This window comes from Corythoichthys intestinalis, chromosome 20, assembly GCF_030265065.1.
Source record: "Corythoichthys intestinalis isolate RoL2023-P3 chromosome 20, ASM3026506v1, whole genome shotgun sequence".
Classification (NCBI taxonomy): domain Eukaryota; kingdom Metazoa; phylum Chordata; class Actinopteri; order Syngnathiformes; family Syngnathidae; genus Corythoichthys; species Corythoichthys intestinalis.
The window spans coordinates 35,201,600-35,217,893 of record NC_080414.1 but is presented as its reverse complement, the minus strand read 5'-3'; the positions used below and the strand labels follow the sequence as shown (position 1 = coordinate 35,217,893).

The 16,294-nt window shown below is 39.5% G+C and overlaps 1 protein-coding gene across 1 annotated transcript in view; it reads right to left on the bottom strand.

Moving 5' to 3' along the window:
- Nucleotides 1–16,294, bottom strand: part of LOC130908456 (crystallin J1A-like) — a 71,127-nt gene that overhangs the window by 11,776 nt on the left and 43,057 nt on the right. The window contains exons 6-11 of the mRNA XM_057823894.1: nt 14,138–14,236; nt 9,531–9,623; nt 9,296–9,452; nt 9,073–9,188; nt 3,049–3,126; nt 2,675–2,814 (exon numbers count right to left, since the gene is read on the bottom strand). Of these exons, the coding sequence (XP_057679877.1) occupies nt 2,675–2,814; nt 3,049–3,126; nt 9,073–9,188; nt 9,296–9,452; nt 9,531–9,623; nt 14,138–14,236 (683 nt within the window). The remainder of the gene's footprint in view (nt 1–2,674; nt 2,815–3,048; nt 3,127–9,072; nt 9,189–9,295; nt 9,453–9,530; nt 9,624–14,137; nt 14,237–16,294) is intronic.

The window sequence follows — 16,294 nt, the reverse complement described above, 5'->3', positions numbered from 1 at the left end:
TAATGCTCGTACGGCCCCTCACCCTCCCTCCTGAAAAGCAGTGCGACCAAACAGTTTTTATTTTGTACTTTTGCGTTTTGTACTTAAAGTTAACGATGATTGACAAGTTTGTAGCTTTGATCTAGCCAGAGACGCCTCAGTAGCTTTAGGATCAAAGGCACAAATGTGCTAATCATTATTAAGCTTGGTACAAAGTCTTCAGACAGCTCTTTTGAGCCATGACGCACATCAGACAATGCTTCTCATCAAGACTATTCTTACCAGGGGTGTGTTTTATAGTGGGCAGGGCAGCTTTAAACCACTCATCAGTGATTGGGCACACACCTGACTTAAATTATTTGGTAAAAATTGGTTTCAATTGCTCTTTAAGTCTCCTTAGGCAGAGGGTTCACGTACTTACCCCCCCCCCCCCTTCTGTCCTTGTTTGCATGCTATCCTCAATAAAATATGAAAACCTATAAATGTTTGGGTGGTTTCAGTTAAAGCAGACACTGTTTTTACATCTGTGTGATTTTGACAAAGATCACATCACATTTGATGGTGATTTCATGCAGAAATGTGAGAAATTCCAAGAGGTTAAGACTTTTTCATAACACTATTACAAAGATACATTGGTGTAATTAAATAATATCAGTTTTACAAGTTGCTACATTAGATATGAGATGGATACAGTGTATGCCACCGCTTATGAAATGTGTTGACATTAATACATTTTGTCAATTTCCCAAATTCCAGGATTCATGCAATATATTTCATCTAAATTGCTTGGGTTTTAACATTTTGGCCAGATATTGTATCTAAAAAACTATAGCCAATTGACACTTTTGACCTCTTTTTTTTTCCCTTTTCAGTGACCCAAATTTAGGAAAGTTTCACTACTTTTATTCAGCAAGCATTTTGCTTGTAGACCAGTGTAAAACCTATCTACTAAAATCATGTTTTCCTTTTCAAGAAATACTTTTTCTTTATCATTACTACTTTTTTTTTTCCTGAGCTTTTTTCCTTAAACAATTCTAACATTATATTTTGGGATTAAAAAAAAAAATCTTCATACTGTTGTATCAACCATTACACAAACATTGATATTAGGAGTGTGAACCTCTTGGTACCTCATGATACGATACGCGATACAACGATTATCAATACATTGGTCAGGAAATCATTCTAGGATATTCTACAAAACCACTAATCAACAGGAAAAAGAAGCTTCTGCTGTGAATTGGAATGAGTTTATCACGAGTAGACGTCTAATCCATTTGAACTGGGAGGGTGGCAGCGAATGAACATTTGTTCATTTGCTGCCATCCCTCCCACTTCAAACGGATTGAATGTCTATGGCTGTCAGTGGCAGTGAATGACAGGCAATTAGGTAATTTTGGGGCATTTAAGGTCTCACTGGAACAGGACCAAACAAAAGTTCCAGCATCATCACCTTGTCCAATGCAGATTTTTGACTCTTGACACCTTGTCCAATGCAGATTCTTGACTGTTGACAAGGTGATAATGCTGGAACTTTTGTTTGGTGCCGTTCCAGTGAGATTTACAAAGATGATTGCCTGAAGAAATCAAAATTCCCTCAGTCCTTGATAATATGGGGCTGTATGTCAGGCAAAGGCACTGGGGAGATGGCTGTGGTTGAATCTTCAATAAATGCACAAGTTTCATTGAAATTTTAGACAGCTTTCTTGTCTCTTCAATTGGAAATATGTTTGTCATTTTCCAAGATGACAATGCATCATACCACAGAGCTAAAACTGTTAAAGCATTCCTTGGAGAAAGACTCATCCAGTCGATGTCATGGCCTGCAAATAGTGCAGATCTCAACCCTATATAAAACCATTGGTAAAATTGAAAAAAAAAAAAAAAAAAAAATAAATAAATAAATTAAAAAAAAAAAAAAATCCACGGAAAGCCTTCGACCTGCAAGGATGATTTGGCAACTGCAATCAAAGAGAGTTGGCACCAAATTGATGAAGAATACTCATCGAGTCCATGCGTCAGAGACCATGCAAGCTGTCATAAAAGCCAGAGGTGGTGGTACTAAATACTAGAGATGTGTTTTGATTGTTATTTGTTTGTTTCTCATGATTCCATATTTTTTTCCTCAGAATGGAGTGATTCCATATACATTTCCCTGCTCTTGCTCTATAAGAGTAACATTTACTGACCACCACAATGTTTTCTATTTATTTCTTTTAGGGTTTCTGAATGCTAAGGAGTTGCACTTTTGAACTAATTCATTATTTTTTCAAGCTTTTTATCCGAGTTCTTTCTACATGATAAAATGTCTGAGTGAGTGCTCGTCCGAGACTGGTGATTGCATACTTTTTGCTAGGGGTTGTATTATGGTGGAAGATTTTGATAACAACTTTTTTTTTTTAAACATTGACACCTTTTTAAAGTGATATCTCCATTCTTGGCAGGAGCATATCGATAACCTTTTGGGATACAAAGTATCACGATATATCACCATTTCGATATTTTGTCACACCCCTAATGGATATGATTTTGGTATTTATCAATGCTGTGTATTTATTTCAGCAGTGATATTAACCGTACTTTAGGTGATGGTATAACCAATTTGTTACGCAGAAGAACACTTGATTAAACAGTTCTAAAACGAAAAACTCAATACCCTCCATATGTAGAGGCTTTTCAGCCCCCATTGCTGTACCTGTGCCCCGAAGCAGGCTCCAATGAAGGAGGCTCGGCTGGCGGTGCATCCCCCGCAGCGCATGGTGTCCCTGACAGCTTCATCCAACTGGCTCAATGTCAGGACTCCATGTAGCGCTCCTTGGAGTGCACCAGGCAAAGCTGAATAGAACCAACATTTAGTGACTCATCATGACTACCCTCCTGATCCACAGCTTTTTATATGAGCTTTTAATGTCTGCTCCTTTAGCCTTGTAAAAACATGAGGTGGTTAACACAGTAGGAAGGGGAAAATAAAAAGCTAATTGAAAGGAAATCATTAGTGTGGAGATGAAAGACTTGGACCAGAGGGGTACAAGAGTTTTGCCATGTCATCAGATGATCTGATTAACGTACCTCATGTGTTTGTGTAGAGAGAGGGAATAAGCTGCTGGGATGTCTTGCCTATGTTGTTCTTCACCTGGCGGATATGTGCTACCATAGAAAAATGAGAAGAGTAAGTTAGTCAAAATATATTCAATCAGTGGTGTCAAACACATTTTGGTTCGCAGGCCACATTCATGGTAATTAGAATTGATGTGGGCCAGACAAGTTAATTTTGGCCAAATAAGGCTACATGTCCGTTTTTTGGCGTGCCCGTTCAGACTGCCTTTTCCCATTGAGCCCGTAAATGTAGTACGAATGCGCACTAACTCGCATTCCGACATGCTTTGAGAAAACTGACCCGCATGCGGAGAGGCATCGAAACAAATAACAACAAATGCTGGCTGTACATCATTCTAGGGTAGGGGTCGGAAACCTTTTAGACAGAAAGAATCAAAACCCGACATGTTTTAAAATGGGATTCCACAAACGCCATATAGTGTTTGTCTATGTGTATGTACACTGCTGGCCAAAAGTATTGGCACCCCTGCAATTCTGTCAGATAATGCTCAATTTCTCCCAGAAAAAGTGATATCTACATTTCTTTTGCTTGCAATGGAAAAACACAAAAGAGAATGGACAAAAACAATCATTATCTGTTATAAACGGCAAGCCGTTGATGGGGATCCCAAACACACACCAGGAAATCAGGTAGAGTGAATGTTTGTATTTAATACGTACAACAAAGGGAGCACGTCAAAACGCGAGTGTAACAAAGTACAACTAAAAGAGCACACCAAAAAATGCGAAAATAACAAGGTACAACTAAGAGAGCACGCTAGAAGGCGTACAAAACTCCAACTACAAAGTCCAAAAAAGCACAAAAGTAAAAATGATCAAACCAGAACACGACCGTAGAATGTCGGGAAGCACGAAGGATGACGATGAGCGCACAGCGGTAAGCAAGGAAGTAACATGCAATAGTCCCACACTTGCAGATGGTGACAGGCTTCCTTAAATATTGAGCTTTCCTAATCAAGCACAGGTGTGTTGCGTTACCCCACCAGTCTGGCTCAATCAGGTGCTGAATAAAGAAAAAAGAGCTGAGAACACACACAAACATGACATTATCATTTTAAACAAAACTCCAAAAATGGGCCGGACAAAAGTATTATCACCCAAAAAATAGAGCTTTTGGGGAAAAGGCATCAACATAGAGTTTACGGGGAAAAAAACGAGGCCTTCAAAGAATAGAACACGGTCCCTACAGTCAAACAAGGCGGAGGTTCCCTGATGTTTTGGGGTTGCTTTGCTGCCTTTGGCACTGGACTACTTGACCGTGTGCATTGCATAATGAAGTCAGAAAACTACCAACAAATTTTGCAGCATAATGTAGGGCCCAGTGTGAGAAAGCTGGGTCTCCCTCAGAGGTCATGGGTCTTCCAGCAGGACAATGACCCAAAACATACTTCAAAAAGCACAAGAAAATGGTTTGAGAGAAAGCCCTGGAGACTTCTAAAGTGGCCAGCAATGAGTCCGGACCTTAATCCCATAGAACACCTGTGGAGAGATCTGAAAATGGCAGTTTGGAGAAGGCACACTTCAAATCTCAGAGACCTGGAGCAGTTGGCCAAAGAAGAATGGTCTAAATTTCCTGCAGAACATTGTAAGAATCTCATTAATGGATACCGGAAGCGGTTGTTCGCAGTTATTTTGTCTTAAGGTTATGCTACCAAGTATTTGGCTGAGGGTGCCAATACTTTTGTCTGGCCCATTTTTGGAGTTTTGTGTAAAATGACAATGATTTATTTTTTTTCCGTTTGCTTTTGTGTTTTTTCATTGCAAGCGAAATAAATGAAGGTATTACTACCAAAGCATTTGTAATTGCAATCATTTTCTGGGAGAAATTGAGCATTATCTGACAGAATTGCAGGGGTGCCAATACTTTTGGCCAGCACTGTATGTTTAGAAACACACACTGTATATTCTATGTTCTTTTGCCAGCTTGTCTGAGTACGTTTTGTAAGCATTGTTTCTTGCGTGAACTCATTTGAATGCATTACACAGGAGGCAAAGGGTGGTCACGCTCTGCTTTTACGAGCAGTCGCCGAGTTGCGATTGAGATAAATCTTGAGAAAACGACAAAGAAAGTCTAACATCGTTACTTGGGTTGTTACAATCGTTGCGCAGTTGTGCACTCACTACAAGGAAAATAACAGATAGAAACTCGGTGTGGCGCCGCGTATATTTCCTGGAATAGGAAACCACAATCAGGGAAGACCAGAGGACGTGTCAGTAACAGCGACCGAGACAGGCGGAGCCTTTCAGGGCGGTCGTTTCGTGAGTCTTGCTCTCCTGAAAGTGGTGACAATTTGACAGTCCAAAAAGTCACGAAAGTGAAGCACCTGTGTGACTTGGGGTACTACGTGGTTCCCTTTTCCCCTATGTATTTTTATATACTCCAGTTTGCTCGGCATCTAGTTGGGAGGGGCTGACACCGCCGCTGGCCGAGTGGTGACTTAACGCATGAGGCGATCTCGCCCATTTCCGCGTGACCAGACTTGAAGCATATTATTGCATCGCATATTTGAAGTGTCCAAGAATAATGTGTGAATGCGCCATCAGCTCATCATAGCTGCTTCATATTGGGTTCCACATTTAAGATGACGGTTTGGCAAAGAGCCATATGCGGTCATCAAAAGAGCCATACATGGCTCACGAAACATAGGTTCCCGATCCCTTTTCTAGGGTGATCCCATTTTGAGTTCCAAAAAGAGGACACAAATAACAGACATACAGTAAATACTCCCCATTTAGTCTCATATTCAAAGTTTATATGGATTGATAGAACAATTGCACACACTTTGCCTGCATGACACACACACATAGGGTCAGTTTGTCCTGACTCTCGGCTATGTAAGCATTATTGAAATAGAGTACTACTCATTTGCCGCACAAAAGAAAACTGAGCATTCTCAGGCTTATCCAACGCCCCTCCCCATTATATTTTTTTATGACTGTTGTCAAGCCCACTTCTTCCCTAAAAGCCGAGTTCTAATGTACGGCTCCATCGCTGGCGTCCTTCGTGCCTCTCACTCTTTGTTTACGTAACTGTTGCATGTATTCTGATTTGGGAGACTTGACAGTTTAGACTGCAGCCACATTCTGGAAAAAGGTAGCCCAGTTCGGATTTTAACCATATACATAAGTGACCTAGATCGAATTTGAAATGGTCCACTTTTATGCGACCTGTCCTGTTCAGATCACCAAGTTAATGCCTCACCCGAATCGGAAAAAACAAAAAAAAATCGGATTTGTGCATTAAAACCTGCAGCATAAACCTAGCCTAAGTGAATTCATTGGCTGACCGCCGTGAAGTTGGCCCCCCATCAGACGCAAATTAATATAAAATGATGTAAATCGTTTGTGCTGTAAAAAGCTTTGTTTGTGCTACTATCATTTTTATGACAATTCTTTTATAGGTCAATCTGAGGTGAAGCAGCCCCCCATTTTGATTAGAAATGGCTTAAAATGATGTCTATCGTTTATGCTTCGTTTGTGCTGGTTTGTGGTGTAAAAAGTTTCGTCTTTGCTGCTATCGTTTGATATATTGAAGTTTCAATTTCGAGTGATGATGTCAAGCAGCCCACCATTTATTGCAAAATGGACCTGAAATGGTGCCATTCCTTTATGCTACGTTTGTGCTGTAAAAATTTTCATTTGTGCTGCTATCATTTGATAGATATTGAGATATGGTTCATTTCGAGTGATGACGCCAATCACAGCCCCTTCGTCGTGGTTGACGTATAGTACCAACGCTCTCAATAACAGAGGGATGTCCCAACATCTAGCAAAAATGTAGCACCCCTTTGGGTACATTTAGCAGTACACTTGAAATTAATATCTGAAGCCCCCCATTTACTGTAAAACGGACCCGAAGGGGTGCCATTTGTTTGTGCTACGTTTGCGCTAGTTTTTAGGACACCCCTCTGGGACTGAAAGAGTTGGTACGCTCCGTCAGCCGCGAGAGTTGGATATGGAAAAGCTGCGAGTGACGTCATAACTCAAAATTAATATCTCTATATCTCAAAAACGATAGGCGCACAAACAAAATTTTTTACAGCACAAACGATTGACACCATTTTTAATCAAAATATAGCCTCTGGTTGACCTCAGATTGACCGATAAAAGAAGTGTTAATATTACAAAACGATACTAGCAAGAACGAAAATATTTTCAGCACTAACGAGCACAAACTTAGCACAACATAATGACATATGTTCATATTAAATTTGCGTCTGATGAGTTGCCAACTTCACATTCATTCGCTGCCATCCCTCCTGTTTATAACGGATTGGACGCCTATGGCAGTCAATGGCAACCAATGAGTTTAATTTTGGGGCATTTCAGGTTATTTGCTGCTGATTTTCAGTTACTTTCTGTCGATTTTGAGGCATTTATTGGTCACTTCCATTTTGACTGGGAGGGTGCGAGTTCATTCGCCCCTCCCAGTCAAAATGGATTGGACATCTAGCGCCATCAGTGACACTGAAAGATGAGCATCCACAGCCAGTCCTCTCAGTTTAAGTAAGTTGAACAACTATCGGTTGCCATGGCAGGCAAAGAGTTAATTTAACATCTTCTGTTTTTTTTTTTTCGTAATTATAAGAGTGGTTACAGGTCCCTTCTTTTAAATTTTGGATCATTTTCTCATGATTTTTGGGGCATTTCCAGGCTGCTTCCATATCCATTGGTCATTTCCTGTTTACTTTGGGGCACTTCCAGTTTACTTCCTTTTGATTTTATGTCACTTCCAGTTGGATTTGGGGTATTTTTGGGTCATTTCCTTGTTAACTCATTGGCTGCCATTGATGGCGCCATTTTGACTGGACGAATGTGACTGCGGACACGAAAGTTCAGTAGTGCATGCACTTGATCACACAAATCAAAAATTTCTGGTTTTAAGGCGTTAATGTGAAAATAAAAGCATGTGATTCTGTACGTAGAGTATGAATGAGCGACAAGATGCTTGTCAGGCAGAATAACCACGCGTGGCAGATGGGACCACCTAGTGGACCACTTCTGGCCCGCGGGCCGTATATTTCAGACCAGTGCATTAACATATAATGATTAGTGCTGCAACAATTAATCGATTAACTATAGTAATTCGATTAGAAAAAAGATTTTAAGTTTTTCTGCTTTGAGTATTCGTTTAATTAAAGTGGCGTTGTTGTAATGGTTTGTTTTGAAAATGTTTGCATTTAGTTTTACTGATTTGGGTGGATACACTGCCCTCTAGTGCCAAAAGTGAAAAATTTATGACCCATTTCACATGGCTGAATCTGGCTGCTCCCTGTTAAGACCAACATAAGCTAAGTTTTTGTTTGAGCTATTTTTAATTTTTTTTTTTTTAATACATTCGTAATTTAGTTTATTGGTATTATTTTTTTGGGAATATGTGTTTGAACCATTTGTTAAGAGCATTAAAAAAAAAAAGTTAGCATTTTATAGCATTTAGGCTAGCGGACTTTTGCCATGCAAGTTAGCCAATTTTTCTTTTGTTGTACTTAAATCCTCATTTATTTTTTTATACCGTTCGAGGCTCAACTCAGGGTTTTTTTTTTTTTTATGTTCCTTATCCGATTACTCGATGATTCGAACTGACTAGTTCATCGATTGATCGACTACTACAATAATCGATAGCTGCAGCCCTAATCATGATTTCAAATTAATATTTCTTTATGAGTTAGTACTTGTCAAAAAAAGAACACAAGTTGCAAGAGGATTTGGTTGAAAATTACTACTGCAACATAGATCAGAATTAGTAAAGGACAATTAGGACTGGAACTTTTTGGATTCCTTCTACTGTAATTTGATCATTCCTTTACAGTTATTCCTGTAAATGGAAACCATATATAATAAAATGAAAAAAAGTATAAAAATAGTCCGAAAAAGTTATATAAAAAAGAGGGAGAAGGAATCGCCTAAATATGTCACATTCCAACGGCATGTTGTGGGAGTGCTCTAGTGTATATTTTAAGGACAAAATAGTCTTACCAGCAACTGCATTGTCAAGCTCTTGAGGGTTCTGTCTTTGTGGGTCATTCAACTGAGCCAAAACTGCTTCCAGAGCTTCGGAACTTGGACCATTCAGAATAAAATGTTCCAAAAATCTAACCACATTCATAAAACAGACAAAAAGGGTTGTGGATAACAACTTTTCCTCCATTGAGAAAGGAAATGATTGGAAGGGAACTTCTTCAATGTCCTCTTTCCTTACCTAGCTGCAGCCAATGTCACAGCCACGCACATATCATTATTCTGGGTCACCCTTATCACTTTCTCCACTTTCTCCAGCATTTCAGGTTGGCCAGCATGAAGGGCCACAATTGGAGCCAGTTTAGTGACGCCGTCCATTTGACAGTCCTTGTCACAGCCTTAAACACACACAGATGCAATCGTTTCACAAGCCATCAATTATTATTATTAATATTACAGTTAATATTTTTATTCACCAGTTTCTTCTTTGCCTGCATCCACATTTCTGAAGAAAGCTTTGAGGCTTCCATTTCTCCAAGGACCATCAATTGGAAGGACGGCTTTGGGACCTGCTAAAAGTAGGCATTTTTTCATATTTGTTTCAGCTCTTTTCAAAAAGTTTTATTAACAGATGCTGTTTGTGTGAGTGTAATAATGAATAACTCATCAAATGTTTGTCTTTCTTCAGAGTACGGCGCTCAATGCCTTTGAATGCAGTTTAACTTTCTGAAGCAGAGCTATTGCCTCGGTGTGCTTCTCAGAAATGGTGATATAGCTATGATTATTTGAGAAATGAAAAGTAACACACAAGGAACAAATAAGTCAAACTTATAAATTTTTAAATGCATCATGAACTGATAATTTGATGTACAGTAAGGTATAGACTTCATAATTGTATTGACGGGTCATTTCCACCAGCCACTGCGCAACGCCTTCAAGTGGGGGGCTGTCCTACAGTCCGCTTCAGGTTTCGCAGTCGGTCGCAACACATGCAGCGATCCAACGCCAGATTTATGTTGAAAAAGTACGAAAGCTGTACTGCATACAAACAGGAAGGATTGGTGATTTGGAGTGATTTGTTCGGGGATTCAAGGTAATAACGTATTATATTTTCATACCATGCATGCATTTTGAAACGTTGGGAAAAAAAATCAATGGGAGAAATTAACCGCCACGGCATTGGCGTCATTCTTTGACATATTTATGTAAAATAAATGCTAACTGCCCAGTTTATGCTCTTTTAACAAAGAATCGATACTGTTTTACGTTCAAATTTATAATGAATTCGGGGATTCAAGTATTTATTCATAAGAATTTTCACCGGAAAAGCTCTTTGTTGTGATAAGGGAGCTGCCACAATGGCTAAGAGACTAGCATCATTCTTCGACATATTTACGTAAAATAAATGCTAAGTGCCCGTTTTTTTTGCTCTTTTAACAAAGAATCGAGACCGTTTTCTGTTCGTATCTATAAAGAATTCGGGGATTTAAGCATTTATTCACAAGAATTTTCACCGGTAAAGCTCTTTTTACATATGGCGTCCGCCACATTGATTAACAGACTAGCATCATACTTCGACATATTTACATACAATAAATGCTAACTGCACATTTTTTTTGCTTTTAATGAAGAATCGAGACTGTTTAACGTCCATATCTACAGTGGGGAGAACAAGTATTTGATATACTGCCAATTTTGCTGGTTTTCCCACTTGCAAGCCATGTAGAGGTCTGTAATTTGTATCATAAGTTCTCTTCAACTGTGAGGGACGGAATCTAATACAAAAATCCAGAAAATCACATTGCATAATTTATTTAAATAATACATTTGTATTTAACTGCATGAAATAAGTATTTGATACATTACCAACTAGTAAATATTTCGGCTCTATGTTCTTTTTTAAGAGCCCCTCCTGTTCTCCACTCATTACCGCAAGTAACTTCACCTGTTTGAACTTGTTACCTGTATAAAAGACACCTGTTCACATGCTCAAACAAACAAACTCCAACCTCTCCACAATGGCCAAGACCAAAGAGCTGTGTAAGGACATGAGGGATAAAATAATAGACCTGCACAAGGCTGGGATGGGCTACAGGAAAATAAGCAAGCAGCTTGGTGAGAAGGTAACAACTGTTGGAGCGATTATTAGAAAATGGAAGAAGTTCAAATTGATGGTCAATCTGCCTCGTTCCGGGGCTCCATGCAAGATCTCACTTCGTGGGGCATCACTGATCATGAGGAAGGTGAGGGATCAGCCCAGAACTACACGACAGGACCTGGTCAATGACCTGAAGAGAGCTGGAACCACAGTCTCGAAGAAAACCATCGGAAACACATTACGCAGTCATGGATTAAAATCCTACAGCGCACGCAAGGTCCCGCTGCTGAGGACAGTGCATGTCCAGACACGTCTGAAGTTTGCCACTGACCATCTGGATGATCCAGAGGAGCAATGGAAGAAGGTCATGTGGTCGGATGAGACCAAAATTGAACTTTTTGGTCTAAACTCGGCTTCTCGTGTTTGGAGGAAAAAGAAGGATGAGTACAACCCCAAGAACACCATCCCAACCGTGAAACATGGAGGAGGAAACATCATTTTTTGGGGCTGCTTCTCTGCCAAGGGTACAGAACGACTGCACCGTATTGAGGGGAGGATGGATGGGGCTATGTATCACCAGATCTTGGCTGACAACCTCCTTCCTTCAGTGAGAGCCCTGAAAAGGGGTCGTGGCTGGGTCTTCCAGCATGACAACAACCCAAAGCACACAGCCAAGGCAACTAAAGAGTGGCTCCGTAAGAAGCATCTTAAGGTCCTGGAGTGGCCTAGCCAGTCACCAGATCTGAACCCGATAGAATATCTATGGAGGGAGCTGAAAGTCCGTGTTGCCCGGCAGCAGCCCCGAAACCTGAAGGCTCTGGAGAAGATCTGAATGGAGGAGTGGGCCAAAATCCCTGCTGCAGTGTGTGCAAACCTTGTCAAGGACTACAGCAAATGTTTGGTATCTGTAATAGCAAACAAAGGTTTCTGTACCAAATATTAAGTTCGATTTTTGTGATGTATCAAATACTTATTTCATGCAATTAAATGCAAATTTATTATTTAAAAAATCATACAACGTGATTTTCTGTTTTTTTGTATTAGATTCCGTCCCTCACAGTTGAAGAGAACTTATGATACAAATTACAGAGCTCTACATGCTTTGCAAGTAGGGAAACCAGCAAAATCGGCAGTGTATCAAATACTTGTTCTCCCCACTGTATAAAGAATTCAGTGATTTAAGCATTTATTTACAAGAATTTTCACCGGAAAAACTCTGTTTACATATGGCGGCCGCCACATTGACTAACTGACTCGCATCGTATGTCGTCGATGTTCAAACGATATATTGTGCAGGCCTAACGCAATTCTCGTAACGATTTAAAATCCGTCTGTATTGATCCTCACACGTGTGTTTTTGGCGGGAATATACGATACGGTGGCTGCACTTCTTCTGCAGTTCACTAGTTGGCAGCGCACAGCTGCTTTGCCTCGCATTCTGCTGATGTAACAACATCTTGCGAGAGTTATCCCCGGTGGCTTCCTTAACGCCGTTTCAAACTAGCGGCAGCCTGATGTGAAGGGTTCAGAAGCAACCCGTTCATTGTATATGTGGGAGGGGTCTTCTCAGTGAAAGTGAGTGGTGGGCGGGTGTTTTAAGTGTAATGACGAAACGGAAAGTTTGAATGAATTTGCGCCAAGAGGCAGGTCCCAAAATAGAGCCTTGCTGTATTTTCAGAGTGCTCCCATGCTGACGTAAACAATGCATCCATTAACAGAGGGGCAGGCGTACTTATATCTGTGCTATCAGGCTGTTTCGGCAGACGGATTTACGCTAATCACATCCAACGAAATCTTGATAAATGCGCTTTTTTAAAGTTTTGCCAGGTCTGGGACACTCGAAAAATGACTCTCATACTTCTCCTTGCTAAGCTCAATGGTACCTCGATGTGAGTTTGTGTGGAAATGTAGTTCACGAACAACAACTAAAAACTATTCACCTTCTCACTGAAACTAGTAATAGTCTTTACACGGCTATTGTAATGCCCTCTACTCCTTAGAAAAGGAAAAGTCGCTGTTTTCTTGTGCAACATCACATCGGTGAATGGTACTATTGTAAATATTGTAAATATGCTTGCCGCTTTTCACTTCCTCACAGCGTCAACATCAGGCTACCTGGCTCCTCCCGTTTTGCGGTTGCCGTGGAGCGCACTTCACACTGGGCTGACGCTAGTGTTAAAAGGCCTTTACTGTATTCCTTGTTTTTTTACATTATGCACAACTATAATTTTATGTGTATTGTCCAATGATCTAATTCAGGGGTGCCCAAGTCCAGTCCTGGAGCTTGTTTTCCATGTCTCCCTCCTCCAACAAACCAGAATCAAATAATCATGATTGGTGTCAGGTTCCTGCAGAGCTGGCTGATTAGAAAAAATTTTGGTAAAAAGGTTGCTATGGAATTTTGCTATTTCCCTAGTGTGTTTTATTTAAATTTCGTCTACGAAATAACTAATATAAGTAGAAAAAAAAAACACAAAATAATTGTTATGATTTTATTGTACTGAATGAACTAATCTATCTTTAATTGTGTTTTTTAAATTAAATTTAACTTTAAAAAAATAAATGAATAAATGAAAAAATGTTTTCTCTTTGTCTCGAAGTGTCACTGTCCTCTCTGTTAAGTTGTGTTAGTGTCCCGTTAAGAAAATTCCAAATTTATTAATGACATCACTCTTCATAAAATAAAAAATCAAATTAAATATCAGATTTTGCAGTTTTATGAAATACATTCATTGTCAAGTATCCACTCTGTTAACGCTATAACTCAAAGAAACTAATTGAATTGAATCATTTCAAAAGGTTTATTCGTAAAATTATAGAATTCTCATCAAGTACCAAAAATGCTATTATGCTAGCAAGGCTAGGCAGAGGGCTAACTTTAGCACAAAATGTCCCCTCTGTTGTGTCCACTCTGTTACATCCTAATGGCACTCTATTAAAAAAGTACCTTACACACTCCACACATGCACATGTACAGTATTGTACCTCCTTTCTGGCGGTAGGGGTCATTAAGAGGCAGGTCGTACACTGTCCCGGGTCCAAAGAACTTGTAAATACGTTGAGTGAAATCCTCCACATTAACACCTGACGAAACCCGAGAAAGACAAAACTTATTTGTAGCTTCCTGAAATTAGGTTTTGATGTAACAACATGCAGTGATGACTTCATAACAGCTGTTTCATCTTTAACATGTTATAGGATCACTTAACAATATCCAACACCCTCTAGTTCTACTGCCTGTCCTGAATAGGGTCATGGATGAGTTGACGCCTTACCTGAAGTTGTTTCCAGTTTTTTTTTTTTTTTTTTTAGTTTTTTTTTAATGTCATTGTATAATATTTTGCTGCCTTTTATTTATCTTGAGCCATGTTTTGTTGTAAAGCACTTTGAGGGCCTCTCGGGTTTTGTAAAGGGCTATATAAATAAATTTGATTGATTGATTGATTGACAGTCAATTGCCAGACATACAAAAAAATGATCATCTTATAATTAGAAATTATTTATTAACCCAGTGCTTCTCAATTATATTCTATTACGCCCCCCACCATGCCCAATGAGGATGTAAACGTTTTGCGCCGACCCAACTCTCTGCCATCACTGTAGATTTGTCCCTAAAATTATTATGAGTACACCTTTGCATAAAAGTGTGTCCTTTTTACCATTAAAGTAAAAAAAGTAATATAGATCAACTTACAATAAAGTACAACTTCCCTGACATAGTTATTTTTTTCAGTAGAAAGGACAAAGTGCATCAATTTACCTGAATTTAAAAAAAAACACAAAAAAAACAACTAAACATTCACTCAAGGCACACGTTTTGACCATTTGATACTGAAAAATAAAGATTTAATAATATCAATGAATAATAAATTCAAATTGATTAGCAACATTAACTCAGAGTATAATATGCTAAACAATGTGACCGGAAAAAAATAAAAAATTAATAGAACAAAAACGACAGTGTCAATGGACAGAGGGACATTTTTTATTTTTGCTGCAGGCAGTATCAGCTCCTTTGCTGTGGTGTGGGGTTATTTTGCACTGAGCAACTTGGTATGCGACCTGATGCTCACAGTCTTCACTGATTAACTGATGTAACACTCACAAAGCGGGACGATTGTTGGCAATGTTTGGCATGTTTTCGCTGAAAAAAAAAAAAAGTGATTGGGGTCTAATGTCATTAAGAGATGTCTTAATCGATTTTGCTTCCTGCTGTCTGCTGCTAACATTTATAGACACAGTAAACATACAGGTCTTTTCTTGTCTCCCACTGTGTTAAAAGTGAAGCTGTACACTCCATACACTTCGTCATATTTCCTCGTCTTAGCTCTTCATATCCCCGTCCTCAATGCTGTGTGCTCTTGTTTGGTTCAAAAATACTGTACACACTCTAAAAATGAGAGCGCCACTGCCACCCACTGAATGGATGTGCAATTACACTTTATTCTTGTACTGCAAAAGTATGTTCCCCAAGGTCACATACCCCCTTCCCCCCCTGCCTAACATCGCTTTGCGTTCTCCCTAGGGGGGCGCCAAGGGCGTAGGTTTGGTCTCAACATTGGTAGGGACGATATAACCCGCATGTACACCTGCATGTAATGCACATAATGCAAACAATTATTCAAATGAGGGACGGCTAGCTTGGCTTCGATGTTCGTTGTGGAGGCTGGCCTGACCGCAGTAGTTTTGAAGATTAGCAAGTTCACACAGTTTAATGTTATACTAACTCGGATGCAGGTCAGACTTTCAGTGGCAAAATTAGTGGTGTTTCCCCCTCCTCCACAACATTGATGTCTTAACATTATTTACAATAGCTGCTGCCTGTCGAAAAAAACTTGTAATATCCCTCCTCTTCAAAGGAAGCAGCATGTTGTCGACATGAATCTGTCGGGACGGTGTGAGTGTGCGTGTGTGGTGTCAAGTCATCAGCCAATCAAACGTGCGTCTGAGGGAAGAAAATGGACCGGCACATTCAGCAACTGTAAAGGGATGAATATAAGTCTGAACATAATGAAAATAATTCACTTAATAATGGTAGGGCTAATCTATTACAACATATTGGAAGACAATCTAAATTACCTATGTAACTGAAGTCATTATATAATGCAAATAAGGTTGCTTAAAAGTTAGTGGGGACGATTT